The 22,106-nt window shown below is 37.9% G+C and overlaps 2 protein-coding genes and 1 long non-coding RNA gene across 8 annotated transcripts; all 3 read right to left on the reverse strand.

The window, feature by feature from the left end:
* Positions 1 to 481: 481 nt before the first annotated feature.
* LOC108427519 lies at positions 482 to 12,122 on the reverse strand. 2 transcript variants are annotated; one of them, XM_017697733.2, is made up of 7 exons: positions 12,026 to 12,122; positions 8,893 to 8,942; positions 8,776 to 8,794; positions 7,051 to 7,470; positions 1,236 to 1,367; positions 917 to 1,152; positions 482 to 826 (listed from the first exon to the last, which is right to left on the reverse strand). In XM_017697733.2, exons 1-7 carry the CDS (start codon positions 12,037 to 12,039, stop codon positions 726 to 728), a joined length of 972 nt encoding a protein of 323 aa, XP_017553222.1. In that variant the 5' UTR covers positions 12,040 to 12,122; the 3' UTR covers positions 482 to 725. The 2 variants fall into 2 exon arrangements, with proteins under 2 accessions (XP_017553222.1, XP_017553221.1); XM_017697732.2 differs by lacking the exon at positions 12,026 to 12,122 and adding an exon at positions 11,693 to 11,778.
* Positions 12,123 to 15,718: 3,596 nt separating this feature from the next.
* On the reverse strand, positions 15,719 to 18,748 carry LOC108427484. 3 transcript variants are annotated; one of them, XR_005130226.1, is made up of 5 exons: positions 18,674 to 18,748; positions 16,927 to 16,964; positions 16,437 to 16,775; positions 16,181 to 16,269; positions 15,719 to 16,095 (listed from the first exon to the last, which is right to left on the reverse strand). It is a non-coding gene; the product is annotated as an uncharacterized LOC108427484 (long non-coding RNA). The 3 variants fall into 3 exon arrangements; XR_001857859.2 differs by having other exon boundaries at positions 15,719 to 16,269; XR_001857858.2 differs by having other exon boundaries at positions 16,181 to 16,775.
* Positions 18,749 to 19,326: 578 nt separating this feature from the next.
* On the reverse strand, positions 19,327 to 21,776 carry LOC108427483. Of its 3 annotated transcripts, XM_017697671.2 has the most exons (6): positions 21,697 to 21,776; positions 20,850 to 20,880; positions 20,241 to 20,663; positions 19,993 to 20,118; positions 19,711 to 19,895; positions 19,327 to 19,532 (listed from the first exon to the last, which is right to left on the reverse strand). In XM_017697671.2, exons 3-6 carry the CDS (start codon positions 20,633 to 20,635, stop codon positions 19,444 to 19,446), a joined length of 795 nt encoding a protein of 264 aa, XP_017553160.1. In that variant the 5' UTR covers positions 20,636 to 20,663; positions 20,850 to 20,880; positions 21,697 to 21,776; the 3' UTR covers positions 19,327 to 19,443. The 3 variants fall into 3 exon arrangements, with proteins under 3 accessions (XP_017553160.1, XP_037394095.1, XP_037394094.1); XM_037538198.1 differs by lacking the exon at positions 21,697 to 21,776 and having other exon boundaries at positions 20,850 to 21,090; XM_037538197.1 differs by lacking the exons at positions 20,850 to 20,880; positions 21,697 to 21,776 and having other exon boundaries at positions 20,241 to 20,819.
* Positions 21,777 to 22,106: the final 330 nt, after the last annotated feature.

Genomic DNA, 22,106 nt, shown 5'->3' on the forward strand with positions numbered 1-22,106 from the left:
GCTGGCCACTTGCGATGGTACTTTCACATAAATTGTTATGGCTGTATTGAATTAAAAAACAATAATGTGGTGGGTCCACAAGACCAAGTAACTAAAACATCAACACCATGCAAGGGTTAAGCAAATTCTTCACTGTATCAGGACCCTAAAAACATAAGCAGAAGCACAAACATCTTTTGTCAAAAATTTGAAGATATTGCAGATTTGTTGAGCGCAATTCTCTAAACTGCAATTACCCAACAAAGAATTACAAAGCACGACTTTACATTTTTAAAATTGTTTTATTTAAATGTGTTTTCACCACCCTAGGCAAAGTGCCCGGGTTCAATTCCCGGTCAGGGAAGTTGTCTGTTTGGGGCAGTCGATGTGACTGAGGTGCCCTTGAGCAAGACACCTAACCCCCAACTGCTCCCCGGGCGCCGTGGATAGGGCTGCCCACCACTCCGGGCAAGTGTGCTCCCTGCCCCTTGTGTGTGCGTTCACTGGTGTGTATGTGGTGTTTCACTTCACGGATGGGTTATATGTCGAGGTGGAATTTCCCCGGTTGTGGGATGAAAAAAATGATCACTTAATCACTTTCCTTCGGGTACTAACGTATACCCAAAACCTGCATGCCAGGAGCACCGTACCATGTGTTTCCATGGGAAAAAATTCCCACAGACATGCACTGAATATGTTGTTGTGCTGTGCTTTTCTGATGTTAAGGCTAAGATCTATTAAAATACTCAAAACATCTTTAGTTTTACTGGCCTGGTAGAGAGGCCCGTAGTGCTGCTAAACACCCTCGTCCCACAATCAGAACCATCCTCAAGAATTCCCAGTGGCGCTGTTCCAGAAGAAAGAAAATATTTTATAAGCAGACTAGCATAATAAAATCCTTTGATATTGTACTACTAACAATGTCAAATTAACATACCATCATCTTTTAGGGATTCATCTTTGTCTCCAGCTTGTGATGTGTTGACATATCCAGCCAAATAAATGATAAAGTGATTTGTAAAATCTGCATTCTCAATGTTGAAATCTTCAAAAGGTGGCTTCTCTGGGTTATTGTCATAGAGGACCCATCTATCCTCTAGTTTGCTGCACCCAGTCATATGCTTTACAGGCTCAGTTGTGTTTGACAGCAGCAAGAACTGAAGCTCAAAGGTCCTGAAAGAGTTTCAGGGAGGTAGGTAAGGCAAGTATTCTATTTTCAATGCAGATAAATTTTGGATTCTGTTTGCAGTATTTACCTGCCATATTTGTCTGTGATGTAAAACTGGGGAGCTCTGTCTCTACGGCCACTGACATTTACCAGTACGAGGCGGGGGTCTGTGTACCTCAGCCCTAGAAACTTGACATCACCGCAGCAGCATTCAAATGCACTAGGAATAAAACACATATGTTGATACTGAAGAAGAAAAAAAGCACTAAAAGAGTACTGATCCTATTTTCATGGTTACTGCTCATTGCCCTATTTCTCGTGCTTCATAATGCTTATAATTCCAGTCTAGACCCTGAGAATATTAGAGTCACTGCAGATAGTACTCAAGATACTCAAGGAAATCTTACCAGAAATAACCAAGCCTATTCTGTCAATAATAAACTCCTCTCTTAGCCTCGGATATATCCCAAAAATTTTTAAACTTGCAGTAATTAGACCACTGATTAAGAAAGCTAACCTCGATCCCTGTGAACTATCAAATTATAGACCTATCTCAAATCTCCCCTTTATATCGAAGATCCTGGAAAAAGTGGTAACCAAACAATTAAGGTCTTATTTGCATATGAATAATCTACATGAAAAATTTCAGTCTGGTTTTAGGCCACATCATAGTACAGAAACAGCATTAGTAAAAATTATAAATGATCTTCTATTATTCACGGACCAAGGAAATGTGTCGTTGTTAGTCCTCCTTGACCTTAGTGCAGCATTCGACACAATAGACCACGCTATCCTACTAGATAGACTAGAAAACCTTGTAGGGGTAACAGGAACAGCTCTTTCCTGGTTCAGGTCCTACCTCACCGATCGATATCAGTTTGTTAATGTAAAGGGTGAATCATCTGTTCTTGCAAAAGTAATGTATGGTGTTCCACAAGGCTCTGTTTTAGGGCCTATATTATTCACAATATATATGCTACCACTAGGCACCATTATCATTATCAGTAAACACAGCATAAATTTCCACTGCTATGCCGATGACACCCGGTTATATCAAGCAAACCGGATGATAAAATTAAACTTGGCAAGATTGAGGACTGTATAAAAGACATAAAATATTGGATGTCAAGCAATTTTCTGCTACTTAACTCAGATAAAACAGAGGTCCTGCTTCTTGGTTCAAAATTAGCCAGAAACAATCTCTCAGTTTCATCAAGCTTATCTGTTAAAAATCTTGGTGTCATGATAGACGCTGATCTGTCCTTCGACACACATATAACTAATATCACTAGAACAGCCTTCCTGCATCTCCGCAATATAAAATTAAATTAAAAATGCATTATCCCTACAGGACGCAGAAAAGCTAGTTCATGCATTTATTACTTCAAGGCCTGTAATGCCCTGCTGTCTGGATGTCCCAGCAAAAGCCTTAATAAGCTTCAGCTGGTCCAGAACGCTGCAGCCAGAGTCCTCACAAGAACCAGAAAGTTTGACCATATCAGTCCAGTTTTATCAGCCCTGCACTGGTTACCAGTCAAATTTCGCATTGATTATAAAATTCTATTACTGACCTATAAAGCTCTAAACGGACTCGCCCCTCAGTACCTGAGTGAGCTCCTCTCCCACCATGAACCATCATGCCTACTTAGATCACAAGGTGCTGGCTTACTACTGGTACCTAGAATTAATAAAGTTACATCAGGGGGGAGAGCTTTTTCATACAAAGCCCCCAGCTCTGGAATAATCTTCCTGTTAATGTTCGGGACTCAGACACAGCCACAATCTTTAAGTCTAGGCTAAAAACTTATTTGTACAGTCAAGCATTTGGTGACTAGTCTTCCCTGTCAGGTCTTGACCTGCTGGAGTCTCCATTGCTCTGTTTTACTGTAATCTGTGTTCAGCCACTCTTTACAGAACTGATTGTGTTTTTTCTTTCCTTTCTCTGCCGAGCTGATCAGCTGCCCATCCTGTGCGTCTGATGCTGTTGCCTCTTCTGCCTTGATAGGTGCTGCTGCTCACCAGCCTTCTGGACCGGTTTGACCACCACTGAGCTTCTTGCTGTACAGCGCTCTGCAGTCCTCACCCTCAGATCTTTCTTTTCCCACTTTACTATAATACTTCATACTAATAATGTTTGCTATCCGGTGTCGACCAGAGGAGGATGGGTTCCCCTTCTGAGTCTTGGTTCCTCTCAAGGTTTCTTCCTCTTTTAGGGAGTTTTTCCTTGCCACCGTCGCCGCTGGCTTGCTCATGGGGGCTCGGACCCGGATTTTCTTTCTTCTTTTCTCTTCTCTCTGTAATACTGATTTTTTTGTAAAGCTGCTTTGTGACAACACCTGTTGTAAAAAGCGTTATATAAATAAATTTTGCTTGCTTTGCTTGCTTGCTTGCTTATAATAATGATTTTTTGACTTCTCAGTCTTTGTAAAGTTGTGCCTGTGTTTCTCCCAGCAAATCCGAGCCAATTTCTGTTCAGGTGTTTGCCATTTTGCATCCTAGTCCATGTCTTTTGTATTTTGACTTTTTTGGCTTTTTCTGCTTTGATCTGCCTGTTTTTGACTCATTTACCCTGAATACTGTTTTTTGAACCTTGGACAACCCATTGTACATTTTAATATAACTTTGTGGAAGGATCTAGTGTTGTAGTACTTGAGTTCAATCTAAGTCTTGAGACTGGTCTTGAGACCATAAATTAACAGTCCTAATCACCACATCAAATGGATTTATCTCAGTCTTCTGTCTCACTCTCAGGATAAGGTGCACTTGGAAATTGTTGGGCTGAGTGCAATGCCTCCATCTGAGGAACTCAGACCAATATTTTTCCATCAATAGTGAATAACCACAACACCTCCAAACTGCCAGGATCTAAATAAGATTTTGTGTATTGGGTACTTGTTCACTGGCTCAGAAAATTCAAAGATAGGAAAAGACAAAGCAGAGCCTCACCATCATTTGCTTCAGTTTATTATTATTATTATTATTATTATTATTATTATTATTATTATTATTATTATTATTATTAATAATAATAATAATAATAATATACACTACCATCTATACAAAACATATGATTTGAAAATGATGGCTACTCTTAGACATTAGGATGTCCAAAGTCTGGTCCTTGGGGCAAAAGCAGCCCACATAGAGTTTCAGTTTTTCTTTAACCTTATGGTGGCAGTGGTAGCATACATCCACATCAAGTACAACATGCTGCGTTAACCAAGTTACAGTGTAAGAGTATTTTGTCTCTGACTAGAATTAGTTAATTTACTGACATTTAGTCATGACTACAGCTAAAAAGCACAACATTAACAGTGAAAGATTTTGGTGAAATCCAGATATATTTAACTGGAAACCATAACAAATGCATATGCCTTTCGCATTGAAAGGCTGTAATCCATTTAATACCAAGTGTGTTATGAAATAAACCATGGATAATAGAATAAGAGAGAGCATAGTAGCTGGAATCTGCCACTTCTTATCAGAGCAAATTCAGGAGTTCAATAAATAATTTAATGCTGACACAAAATCAGTTTATTTATCTTCTCTGTTAAATAACATGGTTTGTCTTAATGCTGTTGTTGTATTTATTTGATATGCAAATAATGTGATGATCGGTTATTAACCCTCTGGGGTCTGAGGGCATGTTCTTGATTTTTGCATATATTAAGAAATTCTAGAATGCTCTCTAACTCTAAAAACAGCTTATATTTCCCCAATACCCCAAAATATATTACCTTCTGCAAGCATACAAACCTCTGTATGGTCAAGCCTCAGCCAATTTAGCTGATCTCCTCCACACATATTAACCTTTGTCACAGTTTATTTGTGCTAGCAATTTGTTATAATCTGTAATTGACTTGAATTGGAAATATGTTAGCGTTTTGAAAAAAAAATCACAGTCTAACAATAAAAACAGCGATGTTCAGCTACTTTATAGTTTCATAGAAATACTGTACCAGAAAGAAAGTTCTATTACTATACATTGATCTGTTTCACTGTGACCAGTGTGGATGAGCAGGAGCTCCAAATTTAAATCTAAAGATGGACTTTAAGGAGGCTTTAAGCATTCAAAAAGCATTTTTTTGATTGCTTAATATATTGAATCCTTCATGAAAATATTTTGGCAATTAGTGACCAGCCTTCAGGTACTTTCATATGGTCCAGTGTATCCCTATATTAAAAAAGTTTGTACACCACTGACGTGTATTTTTGTAAATATGTACTCATTCTAAAATTGATGACTGCAATTCCACATTCCACATGTTCCACGTTGGGACAGGGGCAATTTGAGACTAGAAATATTGTGAAATGATCCAAAAACATCTTAAACATGTGATGCAATCAAGCGTGGGTATAACAGAAGCATCCGAGAAAAGGTCTAGTCCTTTTTGAGCAAAGATGGGGCATCAACTTGGCAAAAGTCCAACTTTTTAAAAATAATGTTCATCAACAATGAATTGCAAAAAGTTTTGAGTACTTCACCCTCTGTCAAAAATTTTTGCAAGAAATCTGTGTTTCTATAGGAAAAGGCTAAAAAACACAATTGAATACTTGTGATCTTCAACCCCTCAGATAGCAATGCATTCAAAAATTTACATGTTTCTGTGATTGGTATTAGCACATTGGCTCAAGGATACTTTCATAATGTTATCAATAAACACTTTCTCTCACTGCATACACAAAACCAAGTTAAGACTGTGTTAAACACAGTGGAAGTTAACAGTATCGAGAAACACTGCTGACTTCTCTGGGCTTGAGCTCATCTGAAATAGACTGATGCACAGTGGAAATATGTATTATAGTCTGCCAATTCAAGCTTTCAGAATAATGGACATGGTGTGTTTTATTAAGCTCAAAATAAAACAACAACAAAAGCCATGTATAGTTGCACAGCTAAAGAATGGCAAAACTTTGGAACTTATTTTCTGGATCATGTTTGCAAACATTCAATTTGGAATAAGCGTATTTACACAAAAAAATGATGTTTACAAGGTAAAACACCTTTTGTTTACCATTTCCAATGTAATATAGGTCAAATAAATTCCCGACTTCTCTGGGACTGGGTTTGTACCATATGATAATATTATTATAAAATTATTATAATTATCACTAATATCAGAAATGCTTCTGTCTTTCCATTTGATATCAATGTTTTGGTGTTAATTTGATTATTATTCAAAATCTCAGCAAGCCTGTACTTGTGTTTTGCCACTAAAATAGACATTCTACTGCATGATGAATAGCAACCTAGGTTTGAAAACAGGGGCTGTTTAGCTATGGTGATGACAAATTTGTCTTGTTAAATGCCTAATAAAACTTTGAGGACTGTTTATGTTGGGTTGAAATAAGAAAAAAAATCACACTTCATTGTACACTGCCAGAGAAAAGGGTATTGCACAGGGACATAAATGCACTCTCAATAATACAATTAGGGTATTAAGGTCCAACTTTGTACCTTAAATAAGTTTTAAAGGTGCACTTTTGACACACAAAATTAAAAGCGTGGATCCAAGGTGTGTGTGGAATCAATACAACTTAAGAAAAATTATTGAAATGGACTATAGTACAATTATGTTCCCTAAGTAAAGATATACCTTTGAGGATACCACCCTAGTGACAGGAGAGATACCACTGCCTGTGACAATGATTGTTTTGTCTATTATTTGTAATAATGGATATTTTATCTCTTCACTTTATTTTATAACTCATTAAATGGCCAGTGCTCATCGATAGGCCCAAAGTTTTACAAAACACTTCCATAATCTAAAAAATGCTCAGCCACTTTGTGTTGAAGTCCTTGTTGTGGAAATATGTAATAAGTGTGGGAATTTGAGGGGTTAAAAGAGTTTTAGGACCACTATTTGAATAAGGAAAATGTAAATATAAAACAAGATAATTACCTTAGTGTGCTTTGGTAGACATCATCTGAGATCTGAGGGCTTGCTCTGTCTTCATCAAAATGGTACTTAGCACAAGCCAGATCATTAAACATTGGCAAGTGATCCTCTACCTTACTCCAAACATTAACTTTCTCACATATGTTGAACCTACACTCCCCGGATACAAGCTTAAGTTGAATTAACCAGAGCATCTTTGCCTCATTGTATCTCTCCTTGTGTAGAAAGATCATAATCGCATTAATTGTACGATCATGCCTGAAAAGTTCTCGAATTTCCATGTATTTTGAGTGACAGTTACGGAGGACATAGAGGAGTGAGTCGAGGACACATGTGTTTATGATCTGGCTTGTACCATATTGACCACCGGCACTTATGTGCCTTCTTGAAGCATCAGTGATCATCTGCAGTTCACCATCGTGGCTAGAAAGATGAAATCATGAGATCACCTGTAAACAGTACTTTTAAAGTAATACTTTCATTTTGATTTTGAGCTCATATGACACAATTTCAACCCCTTTTTCCAGCTGCAGAATTTTTCTGACATCTTCATCTTCAAGATTATCAGGCAAGACACCTAACCCCCAATTGCTCCCCTGCGCCATGGATAGGGCTGCCCACCGCTCTGGGCAAGTGTGCTCACTGCCCCCTAGTGTGTGTGTATTCACTAGTGTGTATGAGGTGTTTCACTTCATGGATGGATTAAATGCAGAGGTGGAATTTCCCCATTTGTGGGATTAAAAAGAAAGTATCCCAGCTTATTGATATTATTTATTCTTCCTGTTATATTGTTTACACCCTTATTGTTATCACTGTGCTGTGTTGCGTGTCTTGCTAAATTTCCTTTGGGATCAATAAAGTATCTATCTATCTATCTGAATCAAGCATGTAATCCATATACACACAATGAGTCTTCAAAGATTTTTTGTACAAACGGCACGTAGGACACACACTTTAGTCTGTCAGTGAAAAACATGAAAAGAATAACTACTGGTTGGATTTTCAGTTGTGATGAATATAAAAAAATCATGGGATTCCAAGTTTTGCATAAGGGGTATGCAATCCTAGGCCTGGAGATCTACCACCCTGAAAAAATTTGATCCAACACACTTACATTACTAATAACACTCTAATATTCAGATGCCCCTGAAGACTTTCATTACTTCAATCAGGTGTGTGAAATGAATGCAAATGTCAACAAACCAGCAAATTTATCATATACAATATGATAAGTGATACTGTTTTGATCCTACAACCGGGGAAATTCCATCTCCGCATTTAAACCATCCATGCAAGTGAAACACCACACACACACTAGGGGGCAGTGAGCACACTTGCCCGGAGCGGTGGGCAGCCCTATCCACGGCACCCGGGGAGCAATTGGGGGTTAGGTGTCTTGCTCAAGGACACCTCAGTCATGGACTGTCGGTGCTGGGGGTTGAACCGGCAACCTTCCGGTCACAGGGCCAGTTCCCTAACCTCCAGCCCACGACTGCCCCCAATCAAAACTTTGTCATTTAGTCACTGGCAACTGTCTTCTTCACAGTGGCTCCTTTGGCTCCTTCACAGTTCCAGTGCAACTCTTTTAATGATAAGCTTCTTCTGAGCAGTCAATCATAATTTATTTCATCCATAGAGATTACTTTCCCAGTGCCTATAGAGGACACTGTGGATTTTAGACTAGTCAGAAAAGAGCTTAAATGATGCTTAAAACACTCAAAATCTTACCTTTCTAGAAGAGCAGCTTCTGTGTAGAAAGAAATAGAATTTAATCAGAAATTAGCCATATGATTCATGATGCCAATTTTTAAGTAAATTTATGTGAACTATAAAGAAGGTCTGTACCATGTATTAGTTTGCTGTATTCCTGCTTTAGCCAAGAGACTGGATCTAGACTTTAGGGAAAAAAGACTGTCAATTGATACGATCAAATCCTACATGCTTGTAGAAAAATGAAATAAACTCTGTGCTTCCAAAAATATACTTTTACCATTCTCTTAGTTCCTCCAAGACCAGAAACACAAAATAACTTCTGTTCTTTTCTTACACGCATGAGGCTAAGCACTCAGGTAATAATACACCATCTGTCAAGTTTACTATCAACATGATGGTAAACTTGATTTATGCCTATCACCTGCAAGACGAGTAACTCTGTAGTTGGTGAAGATTCAATGATTGGACGATCAGACATCTACATTAATATTATATTAATGTGTGAAGTATCTGAATAAAAATTGTACCTGATTTCTATTTTAAACTTCTAACTGACTGGTATAGTTGCAGCTGCTACTGCAACTGAATACTTTCAAAATGTCTGACAAGGATTTGTAAGATGAACGCTGATGACAGTGACATCAGTTACTTTGCTTTCTGAATATAGAGTATATGCTCAACATGTGTATGACTGGAAGGCAATCAAAGGTTCAACATTTAAATTACATGAAAGATAATCTTTTACCAAAGCTACGAAGAAAAATAAGGTGTTAACAAATGGAAAAGCAAAAGTAAAACTGAACAGCTAACAGTTTAACTTTCATTTTCTCATTTATGTGCAATGTTTTATAAGCAAAGAGGGGAGAGATTTATATAGGACATGGGCAAAAATTAAGCTCTAAAATATAAAACAGAGAAGTGACAAGCAACAAATAGACAGTCTTGAGCTGAGACAGACGACAAGTCGATGAGAAATACCATACATCCTGTATATCCTGAAACATAAACACCTTACACAGCAGACCTATCATTTAATTGTTAAAGATTATTTATTTAGTTACTAGTAACATTTGTTCAGAAACTTCCATGAAATGAAAGAATTTTTGCAGGAAAGGAAATAAGGAAAGGAAATAAATTGCAGGCCGAATGGAACCTTAGAGTTTAAGGGGTTAATAATTAAAGTGTGTAAGTGGACAGTAGTACAAATGGACTGTGTAGGCTAATATATAAAGACATGATGGTAAAAAGTGTTGACACAAAGTTCTTGTTCACATTTAGTGGATTACATGCAAGATAATGAATTCATATATTAATATGGGACATCAACCTTAAAACAAAGGTACTACACATTAAACTAACCACATCTTGTTATGTTTCCTTAATAGCTTTCACATCAGTAGATATTTAAATTGAAAAACAACCTCATCAAATGTCCATGATGGCCATATCCACGCTAGGCCTCCCTTGAATCTGGCATTGTTGCCTACGACCTGCTTTAGGCACAAATGCAAGTGCAAAATATGTTTTTGTCTGACAAGTATGTCCAATTTATTACACCTTTCTGTAGATGTACCATATTGATATCACCTACTTCAGTATAAATAGCACTTTCACCCAATGACTTATACATTATACTTACTTAATTACTTACTTTTCTAGGTTATCTAGTTCATTATCTGTACTACTTCTTGTCTGTTACTGCCTGCCTGTGTGTTGACTAGAGGCACTGGCTGGCCATGTAAAGATCCTGGACTTAGCTCACTTTTTTGTAAGTTATTTTTGGTGTGCCCCCCCAGTAATATTTTGAGTCAATTCCTAAAATGTAAAATGCTTAGTTTTTAAGACAGAGATGTTTCCCAACTAATGCCATTCTTAAAGACCTCTCCACCTTTCTTCTCTTTCTGTATCAAACAGCTCTTCTACATTATTCTCAAATCAAGGTGTTATCTTACACTAAAATATGTTGACTATCAAACATTGGTCAGCTGTAATCATTTGAACATGCATGTATTTAATGATATAGAGGTGTAATATGATCAGTGTTACAATTAGAGTTTGTAACGTCGTTGAAGTGTCCTGTTGCAATAAAACATTATTTCCACAAACTCAGTCATAATCAGTCAAAATCTTGAGAAAATAAGCTATTATTCAGAAATACACCAGGAAAATCTTTAGGAACTTAGAAAAGAAGGAAGAAAATAAGCCATTATTTCAACATGATCAAAAAAGCCATTACCTCAATAGAACAAAATCACACAGGGATAAAAGAGTGCCCTTCATTTAATGATAGTGCTATTGTGATTGCTGACTGACCCGTGGTGTTGTGATTTATGTTGCTAATGATTGAGAGTGTATGTTCTTAGGTACATGTTATATGTTGTTTTGAGAACATTTAGACATTTAGAGGGCTGAGGATGAGATTAGCAAGTAAGAAAACAAATGAGCAACACATTGTAATATTTATTTTACTAATTAATTTAGTATTTAATTTATAGACATGCTGAATGTAGTCTCTGGTGATTACTACTTCCTGCTACACCCAAGGGCAGACAAAACACAGACACATAAAACTTAAATAAATCAGCTAAAAGTGTGTGAAACTAGTAGTTATACATTTTATATGCGCCTACATGTAGAATTTATTTGTTTGTCATAATCGTGAAGAGGTTTAAGTACCATTACTACATCAAGAAACTTTTTTGTGCCAATCTTGGTACAAGGCACTGACTAATGTAAAAACTAGAGTAAAATAATCAGCTTTTAAACACAAACATTTAGTGACTAGAGAAACTATAAAATATGAGTTCATTGAACTTGTAACATTAACAGAAGAATAATATGTGTTTTGCAGTTGTTACGGTTGTTTGAGGATTAATGAACACAAGTTAACTTGGTTACTTAGAAGGAAAAGAGCTTTAGCCTTATATCTTACCTTTCAGAACAGCAAAAAAAATCTGCCAAGTGCTGTAATTTTTTATGCATACTTGTAGTCGTGTTGATATCGAGGCTTCGTGTTGGTAGTTAAGATAAATGAAACTGTCTTTTTTTCAACACATGCTTTTGCATTTGAACGAGTTCTGGCTTGATCAGTCATGTTTACAAGAACTTCTGTCATCTGATATATCTTTTCTCACAAGCACTAGGCTAAGCGAATACCATAGCAGGAAGCTTGACATTCTTACATCCCAGGAAAAGCTCAGGAAATATTGCATGGCCAAGTAAACCCATTGATGAAAAAAATCAAATAGCAAACACTAGCCCTTACCTTCTGAGCGCCATTTAAAACCATAACTGGACACTTTTCAGGCTGATGAACATGGATGATATGACAGCTTCAAAATGGCTGGCATTAGTTTAATAGATCCAGGTTCTTTTCCTGTTGATTCGTCAACAGTGACGCAACAGTCAGTCATTTGCCTGAGGCTTAAAGATCACACCCATTTGGAACCACAAACTAAAGAGAAACTGCATTAATGATTGTTACATTAAGCAAGTATTTTTTTATTAGAAACACTTCTAAACATGGTGTATACTGTCAGGTTAATAAACACAATATCCTCTCCATGGATCATCACCTTATCGTGGTGGAGGGGTTTGCGTGCTTGAATGATCCTAGGAGCTATGTTGTCTGGAGCAAAAGTTCCTGGTATGGTCTCCCATGGCAAACTGGTCCTAGGTGACAGGTCAGACAAAGTGTGATCCATAATTACCCTCTATGAAAATAATTAAAAAAACAGGACTTGTGTACCCTGCCCAGGAACAGGGTTACCGGGGCCCCACCCTGGAGCCAGGCCTGGGGGAGGGGCTCGCCAGCAAGTGTCTGGTGCCTGAGTTGGTGCGCGAGGTTGAGAGATACCGGCTAGATATAGTCGGGCTCACCTCAACACACAGCTTGGGCTCTGGGTCCAATCTCCTTGAGAGGGGCTGGACTTTATTCTTTTCTGGAGTTGCCCATGGTGAGAGGCGGCGGGCAGGTGTGGGCTTTCTCATAGCCCTTCAACTCGGCGCCTGTATGTTGGGTTTTCTCCGTAGGTAGCTTCCCTACGCCTTCGAGTTGGGGAATGGGTCCTAACTGCTGTCTGTGCTTATGCACTGAACAGCAGTTCATAGTACCCAGCCTTCTTAGAGTCCTTGGGAAGGGTGCTTGAAAGTGCTCCTCCTGGAGACTCTATTGTCCTACTGGGGGACTTCAACGCTCACGTGGGCAATGACAGTGAGACCTGGAGGGGTGTGATTGGGAGGAATGGCTTCTCTGATCTGAACCCGAGTGGTGTTCAGTTTTTGGACTTCTGCGCAAACCACAGTTTGTCCATCACAAACACCATATTTGAACACAAGGATGTCCATAAGTGCACATGGCACCAGGACACCCTAGGCCACAGTTCAATGATTGACTTTGTAGTCGTGTCATCTGACTTGCGGCCGTGTGTTTTGGACACTCGGGTAAAGAGAGGAGCTGAGCTGTCAAATGATCACCACCTGGTGGTGAGTTGGATCAGCTGGTGGGGGAAGATGCCGGTCAGATCAGGCAAACCCAAACGTATAGTGAGGGTTTGCTGGGGACGTCTGGCAGAAGAACCTATCAGAACCTATCAGAATCAACCTATCAATCAGATTGATCTTCAACTCACACCTCCATCAGAACTTTGACCAGATATCGGGGGAGGTGGGGGGACATTGACTCAGAATGGGCCATGTTCCGCTCCTCCATAGTTGAAGCGGCTGGCTGTAGCTATGGCCGCAAGGTAGTTGGTGCCTGTCAGGGCGGTAATCCTCAAACCCGGTGGTGGACACCCCAGGTGAGAGATGCTAAAGAAGGAGTCCTACCGGGCATGGTTGGCCTATGGGACACCAGAGGCAGTTGGCAGGTACCGACAGGCCAAGTGATCTGCGGCTTCAGTTGTCGCCAAGGCAAAAACCCGGGTGTGGGAGGAGTTTGGTGAGGCCTTGGAAAGTGACTTTAAGTTGGCTCCGAAAAGATTCTGGCAAACTGTCAGGCAACTCAGAAGGGGAAAGCAGTGTGCCACTAGCACTGTATATAGTGGAGATGGTGTGCTGCTGACTTCGTTGATGCTAGCTGATGCTAGCTGGTTGACATTATTTGATTCAACAATGGTAATAAGTCTAGTTTCTAAACCAAATGTTATTCCACCAATTTGGGCACATTTGGGCTTTGAGCCAGATGACAAGAGGCAGCCAGTGAACTCGGATGAGGATGCTACTGGGAGCAGTCCTGGTTGTACAGTCTAACAGCAGCAGGAAGGAAGGACCTGCAATAGCCTCATTCACACTAACAGTCTTCACTTGTGGTGAAGCAGCCTGTCACTAAAGGAGCTGCCCAGTGCTGTCAGAGTCTCAGGCATGGGGTGGGAGCTGTTCTCCAGCATGGATACTAGTCTGGCTAACATCCTCCTATCTCTCACCATTTTCACTGGGTCTATGGGGCTTCCCAAGACAGAGCTGACCCTCTTAACAAGTCTGTCAAGTCTCTTCCTGTCCATAGTTTAGATGCTGCTGCCCCAGCAGACAACTCCATAAAAGACAGCTCAGGAGGAGACCTCAGGCAGAGGACGTTGGGAGTGTCCAAGGCCTTTGCAAAAGGAGTGAGGTACAACATGATGGCACCACAGAACAGGTCTGATATTGGCTTTTTGTCACTCACTCTACTTTTGCTCTCTCAGATATTAATTTTTCATCATAGAAACTTGTGTAAGCAGACCAGCTTTACTGAGAATCAGTTAAGCTAACGTAAAGTTTAGCCATTCATGCATCCAAGCACCACAGAACTGGTTTATTTTGACCTTAAACATTAACTGCCAAGAATGCTTCTTCAGCACAGTAAGAAAAAATCCTTACCATCACAGCTCTACAAGAAATACAGTCCAAAACTCAAAGATGGTGAAATATGCAAAAGTTCTGTAATCAGGAAGGTAGTCGAGAACTAGGCATGAGTCCAATGATAATTTTGGCAATATTTCACAAACTGGAGGGGGAAATGAGGAGGAATTTAAAAGAAGACTAAAGAAGAGGATTTTTTTTGTAATTGTGAGTGTAATCATCAAGATGATGAGGACCTCTGGTGGACAGAATGGACAATAGCAGGATGTGACATAAATTTGCTGATGAGTTGGACCAGAGTGGGTCCACAACCTGAAACTGTTCAGGGCAGTGGAGGTGAAAAGCCATGACAAACATCATCATGATAAAAATGTAACTAATGACAACAAACACTCACTACACTAACACGTTTTCAATGTAAGTATCGTAGGGTCTGTTCATCTTCATTTTCCAAAAATGGCCCTTTAGATTTGTGATTCAGCTACCAAATTTCAAGAAATAAGAGCTAACTTGTTGGCATATGATGTGTCAGTAGGTGGATGTGCAGTGTAAGATGTCAAAATGCAGAATTCTCTGTTAAAATACAAGAAGTGAGCAAATAAGTTGTTTATTCATGCAGTCCTATTCAGATCCATGAATTACTTGACAATATTAACAGATGTGCCATGTATTTCCAGGGGAAAGTAGGCATCATAGCCCTAATCTCCCAACACCATCACCACCATGCAGTTGACAAGAACACAGCTGACTGCAGCATTTAGCATGATCACGGTTCCAGTTGTTTTCAAAAGACCAGCGGCAGAGAAATAGGCCTGCAGGAAAACAGTGAAACCCAATTCAAGAGGTTGTGCAGCAACCTTTACTTCCATGTTTAGTATGATACTTTGTCTAAAACATTGCAGAATCAACAGAAAAGTGATAAAAAAGAGCAGTTTTAGCTCTCGTTTTAGCTCTGCAGCTGTACATGCTCATATCTTTATTGGTGCAATGTCTGGTCAGGATGGGGTGGGGGGGTACTGGGTTATGTCTTAATCTACTAGTCTGTTTGTCATTGTTAAGCTCAATTACTGCTTTTTATCAGTGAACCAATCGATTCATTTATAAATGAAGCTCTGGCTGTGTCTATGATTTTCCGTTTTCTTAATGATTTACTTTCCTGACATTGGTAATTTCTTAGTCCTTTTGTTAAGAAGAACATTCCACATCAACTCTAGACCTCTAGTACAATAAAACAACTGTCAATTGTCAAATACTTTTTGGTGACCTAAAAAAGGGGGCACTCAAAACAATGTAACTAGTACATGGTTACTCATACCTTTGAATTAAAGCAGACACTCCGCATTTTAATTTCAATTTGAGTGTTTAATGTCAAAAACATCATTCTCAGAAAAGATTACTATTTAAAATTGGACTAAAGCTTGAGTTTAGCTAGAATGTGGCACAAGGAGTCTAGTTCAATGGAAAAAGGCTGTGCTCCTGTTCCAGTCTCAGGAATGCCTACAGAGGGAAACAAAGGAAAAGTTAGGCAATCAATGAAAACTTCAAACTGGAGTGCCATTTATAAAAGCATAGAAACTCATACCATATTTATGTTCTCTAGCTTGAGCTTCATTAACATAGCCAACAAGGCAGATGACATAAGCTTGATGACAGGGCAGATGACACAAGCTCCTGCTCGAAGTCGAAAAACCAAAAATTTGATGACCCAGAAGACGGCTCATTGTCATAGAGAATATAATATTATAATTTATATAAATATAAAGGCTTTTTAAATGTGTGACCTGCCAGGCCTCTGGTGAGAAGCTCTGCTGTCGTTATTATTTATATTCATTGCTTACCTCAGCGTTGTTTCATATATGGCATCGTCATTCAGGGTTTCTTGACGATAATCGACTTCAGCGCATATCAGTTTAGCAAACGCTGGAAAATGGTCTCGCACACAACTTTTACAGTCAATTATTTTATTTTTAGGAAACCATATTAGTAGTCTTATCCAGAGAGGTTTAGCATCATCATAATTTTCTTTATTCATATAAGCCATAACTGATCTGAGTGAGGGGTCTGACTCTAAGAGATATTTTATGTTTGAATATTTATCCAGGACGCATGTGTTAGTTGATGACCACCAGCTTTTATGTAGACACCTCGATTTATCAGTCTCAGCAATGCTGTTGGCCCTGAAGTTGAATTAGAGAGAGATTATGTAAAATAATGTTTAACCTTTTTCATTGTCTTTTAAAATGCAATATTGGAATCAACTATAATATGAAGATATTTAGTATTATAACAATTGTAACTATAACCATGCAATAACATCAAAGCACAAACCTTCAATGTAGTGGTACAACCACATATGAAGAGAAGAGCTGTAAATCACAGAAGATATTTGTAAGTCTGAGGTGATCATGTGATGAGGTACACAGCTTCATATTACCCATTTACAATTTATCTGACTTTAAAATGACCAGGGTCCATCAGAACCATTAGAAATGCAGTAGCTATATAATTATTATTTTACATTTGATTATGTACAAATACCAACAAATGAAAAATGAAAAAGGAAGATAAAGAACACAAAAAGAAAAGATATACAGCATGTATGTATGAAAAGCTCCAGTCCATTTTCTGATCATTACTTTATAGCCATTTCTATGAGGGAAATAGCTACAAATGTTAACTTTCACATAAACCAGACTGTAAACACATTTCTGCCTAGACCTGCTCTAACATATTTTTACCCTTCAGGTTAGTCCTAGTTCACTGACTGAAGTACAGGAGCTCCGTTATGTAACAAAGCAACTCACACAGCGCGCCAACAAAGCAGTAAAAGTTTTCTCTCTGATTACTGATAGTTTCTCATTAGTTGATCAAGAAAAGAAAAACAAAGAGAAGCATTTTGAATAGAGTGATTGTTCTGTACCTGCTCTTTCCCATTTCAAGTTGTTAATTTACTAAACAACGACAACAACTTGATGGCAGCTGAACCAAAATTCCCGCTTAGGAAGTGAATCTGATGACGTGAATTTTATTTCCATCAGCTAATCCAATCAGAGCCAGTGGTTTTGGCGCCATACAGCTTCTTTGCCTATAAGCCAAAACCTGACATATTATTACAAAGATACTTTCATTTATTCTGAAGTGATTTCTTGTGGAGGTGAGCAGGCTTTTTTCTTTACTATTTGAACTTTATAAACTTTGCCATGTTAACGTGTTTTTTTTACAAATGATCTTTGAATTCATGCTACACTGCTAGAAATAAAGGTATCATGCAGGTACATAATTCGTTCATCATGGTACAAACAATGTAAGTGTACCCTCAAAGCTGCAACAGCAGTTTTAAGGTCCAATGATGTGCCTTACATGAGTTTTTTAGTGGAAAAGTAGATATTTGTATCTTTTTATAAACTAAATCTTTTAAAACAGAACAATAAAATAAAAGCCCGGAGACGAGACGGAGTGTGTGTGTGGAGTCAGTTCACCTTAGAAAATATCATTTCAGTGGATTATAGTACAGTTATGTTCCCTGACTAAAGGTACTGAGATGTACCCCTGAGGGTACCACCACAGTGACAAAAAGGGTACTGCCCCAATGACATTGTCTTTTTTTTCTGAGAGTGTAAAATTGTCTATATTTTCAGCTAAACAAACAGTAAAGAAAGACATTATCACTGGGTTCACTGGGGTGGTGCCTTTAAAAGCATATGTTGTTACCTTTTGGAAAGGGTACACAGTTGTACTATAGTTTAAAGGCATTTTTTTTAAAAACTAACAGTAACTTAAATGGTACAAAAAACATGGGTACAAAAAGAGCCTGCACTGAAAAGTAGTGTATTGTTCCTCAACAAGGTGCAGCCCCAGTGATAAGCCTTTGTACTCTCATCTGTACTTAATCTATACTTAATTTTCTTAGTGTACAGCCTGTTACTACGTTTGTCTCTGGTGTTGGGAAGGAAAAAAATGAAAATCAATTGATAACAGTCCAGTTAAGTTTAGGACAAGACTTTTTCCTAAAAAGATTAAAGGTCCAGACTAGATAGAAAACAGGAAATAGAGTAGAATGTAAGTTTTACTTCACCTTATGCTTGTCATTGTTGATATTAATTTTCCACCTCCTTTTGCCATCTCAGTGACAGCACCACTTCCCTTTTTATAGTTACATTGAAGTTTAGTATTAACAATTTTGTAACTAGTCTTTGCACTTTGATCCTTTATCATACTCAGGATCAAAGTGCAAAGATAAGAAAGACTTTCTTTAAAACAGGGCAAGAAAAGAAATGAAATAATCATTTAAAGGCCTTAATGTAATGCAGATACAGGCTTGTCATTTAAATGACATGGTCTAGCCAGCAAACCTGTGTTATGACACAAGTAAACTCTAAAATAATAATGCAACCAATTAAATTGACTTTAGAAAATGCATTTACACTTCTACATCACTTGGGTAATTCTCTTTTTAATACTTTATATGATTTTAAATCAAAACTTTGATTTTCTTTATTACTGTTTTATCACCTGTCTGTGAAACACAGGAGGTGCCTCTGTGTGTGTTATTATAAATAAAGGGTTTATATTATTTTATTTCATTTTTATATTTTTATTTCTGTTGATGTTGTCATTGTTGTTGTTGTTTAATATTTTAACTACTTCACTTATGGTTCGCTTTGCTTAACTTTGAGATGTCACATTTTTATATGAAGCAAAACAGGTCATAAACGTTATATTTTTTCCAAATTCCATTTATTTAGCAAGTAAGCAGTTTTCCTTACACACTTCTTTAACGTTTGCTAACATTATGGTCATTTCTAACTGTAAGTGTGCAACTCTGCCTTTGGCTAAAGTGAACAATCACATAAGCTGGTCCCCATTTCCTACTGGACTCCAATTCCACACTGATGCTCCAGGTCGTAACCCCTCTTCAGCCACTGGAGCACCAACTGAAACAACCAAGACATGAGACATCCTGAGTTTTTAATCCACTCAGAATTGAAATAATGAAAAGACTCCTAGGCTTACTGTCATAGAGTAAAATAAGCTCCATACACATTGATCCCAGTGTACTGATAAGGATAAACTCCAGCTTAAAAGTTATGAAAACTTATTGCTCTAACATACCATTACTGTGTCCAGGTTGGGTGATGTTGACATAGCACGCAGTGTCAAATCTGAAGTCATTGTGTGGTGCTACACTCTGGCTATTGTCGTCCAGGACCCATCTATCCACCAGGTTGCAGTGCACAACCATGTGCTTTATTAGCCCTTGATTCCTCCATAGAAGCAAAAACTGCAGCTCAAATGTTCTGAGAAAGAAATGTGTATCATATCAATGGCATTTTTAAAAAAGGTCCCATTTTAAACATTTGCTAAAAGGTAAAAAGAAAAGAAATGTTTATATACCTTTCATATTTGTCTTTGATATAAAGTGGGGGAGCTGTGTCCATCCAACCATTTATTTTTACAAGTATGAGGCAGGGGTCTCCATATTTACCCAAAGTCATTACATCTCCATAGGGCTGGAACTCACTAAGAATCACATCAGTGCTTATTACACATATATTACACATATACTACATATTTATTAGGTGTTATTTAAGACATTATATTTGTTTGAGAGAGAGCAAACATGCTGGGTAAGAAATATTCACCATAGAATGCTTTCTTGTAAACGATCAGCAGCTCCATGAATGGCTCCACTTTCAGAAAAATGGTCTCTGGAACAAACCAGCTCTTGAAGCATTGGCAAATGGTCCTTTACCTCACTCAGAACATTTATTACCTTAGACGTTTTGAATGTACAGTCCTCAGATATGAGATTTAACCTCACCAGCCAAAGAACTTTGGCTTCATTATATTTTTTTGCATCTAAAAATCTCATTATTGCATTAATTGTAGGGTCAGATTGGAAAAGTAGTTTAATTTTGTCAAATCTAATATAACAATGATGAAAGCCAACTAGGAGTGAGTCAAGGACATTTTTGTTTTCTGCCTGATATGGACCATAGTGACCACCAGCTTTTATATAGCTCTTCCAATCTTCCATTATGAGTTTCTTCAAGTCAGGCAAACATCTGCGGAGATGAAGACAAACATATACAGACTTGAAGGTCTGTTGTCTTGCTTTTAGTATTAAAACACGGCCCATACTGAGTGGTCAAATTTGTAAGTCACTCTTCACACTAAAGATTGTGGTATATATGATTTTTTTACTGTATGGGGGCAACAAATTTACATTATCTTACCCATCATCAACTTACATAATATTTTTTCCTTGGTCTGCTTCAGCACCTGAAAGCAAATACAAACAAACGACACAAACACACATGTAAATGCTAGACCCCCACGTGGAAACATTTGGAACAAATATGATTTTATCACCATGGTGAAGTAATCATCTAACATTACCTTTAAGCAGACATCCATATATATCACATTTGCTCATATTACAGCCAAAACATGAAAGAATCCAGCTCTTAATTATTGTGCTGAAAATTTAGCTAAACAATGTTATTAGAAAATTGTTATTTCTGATAATATTTCCAGTGTCCTTTTACACGTTACTGAAATACAGTAAGGAGCTACAGCTGTTAAGACTTGGCCTAACAAATTTTACCCTTCACTTTCACTTCGGGGCTTCTGTACATGTTACATGGAACATAAAATCTTTTTTGATCTATAATTATTAGTATCTACATTCATAAACTATTTCTCATAACCCAACCCACCAACTCTATGTCCCAGGCCTGATATAACCACAGTCGGGGAAACTTGAGAGTAGGCCTTACATGATAGCTTACATGACATGAAATACAGGACTAGATATAAAAAAATAACAACACAGACCTGCCCAGACCTGTCCTTCTTCTCTCATGTGTACCCTTCAATGTAGATCTACATCATTTACTGAAGTACAAGTGCATTGTTGTATAACTAATATGACAATGACTAAGCTAATCACACAAGGTGTTTTTGCTGATACTGCGATCGGCAGCACCGCTTTAAAGTTAATCACTTGCATTTACTGTCTCAGAAAATTCTTCAAAACTTATATAAACCTTCATTTATCACACTAAGAAAATGAATGAGAAACATTTTCATCTTTACCTGTTATTCCCCATATCTAGCAGACCTCAAGCAAACGAGTGTATGGTCGTTCTTGTCTGAAAAGATGCAGGAAGTGTTTCTGGACTGAGAAGGAAGTATTTATGACACTGAATTAGGCCTGTCCCATCACAGCACAGGAGAAAAGTAGATAGAAAAGGCATGTTGCCTTATTGAAATTCAAGAAGTTAGGTCTCTATGTGGATGGGAAAAAGTCATGCTAACGGCTTGATTTGATCATTTTGTAGAAACCATCTAGAAAACAAGTCTTATATCTTTCTGTTCCCACAAAATAAAATAGCTGAAAATCTGAAAGTCTGCTTCAATTTCTGACCGATTACATTTTACATTTGCTTCCAGAATTTGCTGATTTTTAGTGGAATTTCATCTACTCATACAATGTGTCCTGTGCC

This window comes from Pygocentrus nattereri, chromosome 4, assembly GCF_015220715.1.
Source record: "Pygocentrus nattereri isolate fPygNat1 chromosome 4, fPygNat1.pri, whole genome shotgun sequence".
Classification (NCBI taxonomy): Eukaryota; Metazoa; Chordata; class Actinopteri; order Characiformes; family Serrasalmidae; genus Pygocentrus; species Pygocentrus nattereri.

Excerpts from the sequence above, each read along its gene's own strand:
- LOC108427519 (XM_017697732.2), bottom strand. The coding sequence starts at position 11,742 with ATGCATAAAAAATTACAGCACTTGGCAGATTTTTTTTGCTGTTCTGAA. Across the intron at positions 1,153-1,235 it reads ATCACAGACAAATATGGCAG|GACCTTTGAGCTTCAGTTCT; the intron begins GTAAATACTGCA and ends AAACTCTTTCAG. Across the intron at positions 827-916 it reads TGAATCCCTAAAAGATGATG|CGCCACTGGGAATTCTTGAG; the intron begins GTATGTTAATTT and ends CTTCTGGAACAG.
- LOC108427483 (XM_037538197.1), bottom strand. The coding sequence starts at position 20,737 with ATGGGCCGTGTTTTAATACTAAAAGCAAGACAACAGACCTTCAAGTCT. Across the intron at positions 19,896-19,992 it reads ATCAAAGACAAATATGAAAG|AACATTTGAGCTGCAGTTTT; the intron begins GTATATAAACAT and ends TTTCTTTCTCAG. Across the intron at positions 19,533-19,710 it reads CCAACCTGGACACAGTAATG|TTGGTGCTCCAGTGGCTGAA; the intron begins GTATGTTAGAGC and ends TGGTTGTTTCAG.